Here is a 2859-nt window from a genome sequence, read left to right on the forward strand (position 1 = left end):
AAGATAGAAATAGATAATGATTAAATGATAATTTTATTTTAAAAAAAATATTTAGAATTTAAAAGATATAACATTTGAAATTTAATTTTTAATAAATTATATGTATATATATATATTCAAAATTTTTGACATATATATTTCATAAATATCCATATCATAAGGTGTGATGATATAATTTATAAATATAATAATCTTAAATTTTATTTTAATTATTTTTTTCTGGTTATAATTAATACTATTAAATAATACTTAACTAAATAATTTTATCTTTAAATATATAATTATTAAAATTTGAAATATAAAATAAAATGGAAGATAGTATAGGGATAATGTTTAAATAATCTTAGAAGTTTGATTGGTTTATCAGATATTAAAAAAACTTGTGTCCCACACTTATCTAGTTTCAAACTTGGTTTCTAATAAGAATAGATAAATATTAAGTCTTGAAAATCTATCTTTTAGGGTTATTTTAATTTTTATTAGAAGTCTATTCATATAAAAGAGAGAAAGTTGAGGGAGAGAGAATTTCAATACTTTTACGTTAGCTTGCATCAGTCTTCTCGGGAAAAAATTCCTCGCAAGAGTCCAATTATGGAGGTGACACAGCCGCAGTCCAATGCTTCTGTTACCGCTACTCGTCAACCTCGAACAGACCCCATCAATGACAACAACAGAAAGAACTTCATTGATATTGATTATTTTAATTCTTTTCCACCCGGGTATAGGTTTCGCCCTTTGGACGGAGAGCTTGTCGTTCATTACTTGAAAAACAAGATAGCCAATCAACCCTTGCCTCCAAACAAGATCATGGAGGTTAAACTTTATGAGTACAATCCCGAGAAGCTTGCAGGTTCTTTGATCTTTAACATAACCTATTTCCATGCTTATGCATATATTTACGCGATGATTTTGTTTTTGCAATGCTATAATTTTTTTTCTTCTTTTCCACTATGATTTTGTTTTGCAATGTTATGATTAAATCTATGTTTTGTCGATGGATTTACCTTTTCCTTGTTTTGATGAACAGAGGAGTATTGGCAATGTGGGGAGACAGAATGGTACTTTTTTACACCAAGGGACAAGAGATATCCAAATGGAAGTAGACCAAAACGAGATGCCGGTGGTGGATACTGGAAGGCAACTGGAGGGGATAAAGCTGTTAAATATAAGGGTGCTGTGGTTGGATATAGGAAGGCACTTGTTTTCTACATGGGAAAGCCTCCAAATGGTACAAAGACTAACTGGATTATGCATGAATATAGGGTCAGTGATGCCCCTCCAAGAATCAAAACAAGTGCCGATGATATGAGGGTAATTAAATAAATATTTAAATTTCTTGTTTGTTGTTCATTAATTTTTCTTTTGTTTGATTAATTCTCTATTCTTTTTCTGTGGCAGTTGGATAATGTGGTTTTATGCAAGATATATAAGAGGGATGCGAAAGACAATTTGAGAAGTCGACTTTCAAATGAGGAACAATCTGCAGAGTTAGATGATCAAACTGCTGATGTTGTTAGGGATGTTGACAAAAATAGCGATCCTCCAGCCTACACAAACGCCCTTAATGACAATAAGCAAATTGTTTCAATCCCAATCCAAGAGAATCCAAGTGCATTTTATGAAGATCCTCCTTATGTTCCAATCAACGATCATGATCATCACCAAGCAATGTTAGAAGCTGCCAATTATCAACGAGCAATGTTTGCAGCTGCCAACTATGGATCTTATCGAACTTATGCTACTGGTATGACACCACCAATGCCTGAACCTGTTCAGATACATCCCACAGAGGACATCCAGATACTTCCCACAGAGGACATCCAGATACAACCCACAGAGGACATCGTATCTAAATATCTGAATGAGAATTCTTGTGAGTTCGAGCTATCACTATCACCGGATGATTGGGATATTATTTCCAATTGTCTACTATAGTTAGTAATTAGTTATATATAGTGATTGACCATCATCTGATTTGAAATTATTTAGTCATTTGGTGATCAACTTATGTATAGGATGATGATAACTGGTTAGTTAGCAGGGAACATCCAGTTTTGTAAATTGAATTTGCTAGAATCAATGGAAAAACAATAACCAATGTCCATTTACTTCAATAAATGGAGGATAGCGATTGCAGAAGCTGCTCCAAAAAGGGTGCATGCAATTATACCTTCAAATGCAAGAGTGCTTGCCAAACGCAGATTTCGCCTCATATAAGGAACGTCTGTGTCCAAACCAATCAAGAACAAAAAAATGACTCGAAAATTGAATGTCAGAAGTTGATAGTATTCTATAGAAGAAGACCGGATAAAGAATTCCTGAAGTTTTTTGATTGTGCACAACAATGAAGGACCTAGCACTAGTCCAGCCTGAAAAACAAAACAGCGAAAAAACAACAACATATGAAGTACTGCAAAAACCTTAAAAATCTGCTCTTGTATCAAAGAAAGACTGGAAATGCATACAATAATATTTGCAACAGGTCCTGGTTGTCCTGAAGGTGTCAAGATAAGATGAAAAATGCGGGAGATTACAAGCATACGAGCTGCCTGCATTCCTGTTGTTATTATTGGGTTAAAGTTAAAGAGATCTTTCTGGCAAATTGCACGTTTGGCAAATTATGCAGCATCCATTTCCCAAGAATAGCCTTCTGCTTAATTTACAATTGCATGTTGATACCCGAACAAGAATGGAAACTAAGCTAGAGAGAGGGACTTAGAAGCATCAAGAAAGTAAAGAGAGAGAAGAGAGAGAGAGAGAGATTATAGCAAGATTAACATCCCTTCCTTTTTCCTCCTATCTCATCACCCATTTTCTGTGCTTAGGACTTGTGTGTGGCTTGGGAGCATTATCTTCACA

The 2859-nt window shown here is 34.1% G+C and overlaps 1 protein-coding gene across 1 annotated transcript; it reads left to right on the top strand.

Annotated features, from left to right (window-relative positions):
• The first annotated feature begins 433 nt into the window (after positions 1 to 433).
• On the top strand, positions 434 to 1935 carry LOC131182421 (NAC transcription factor 32-like). Its single transcript, XM_058151970.1, has 3 exons — positions 434 to 850; positions 1028 to 1311; positions 1399 to 1935. Exons 1-3 carry the CDS (start codon positions 592 to 594, stop codon positions 1933 to 1935), a joined length of 1080 nt encoding a protein of 359 aa, XP_058007953.1. The 5' UTR covers positions 434 to 591.
• The last annotated feature ends 924 nt before the right edge of the window (positions 1936 to 2859 follow it).

The sequence above is a fragment of the Hevea brasiliensis genome, chromosome 8 (genome assembly GCF_030052815.1).
Source record: "Hevea brasiliensis isolate MT/VB/25A 57/8 chromosome 8, ASM3005281v1, whole genome shotgun sequence".
In the NCBI taxonomy this organism is placed as follows: Eukaryota; Viridiplantae; Streptophyta; class Magnoliopsida; order Malpighiales; family Euphorbiaceae; genus Hevea; species Hevea brasiliensis.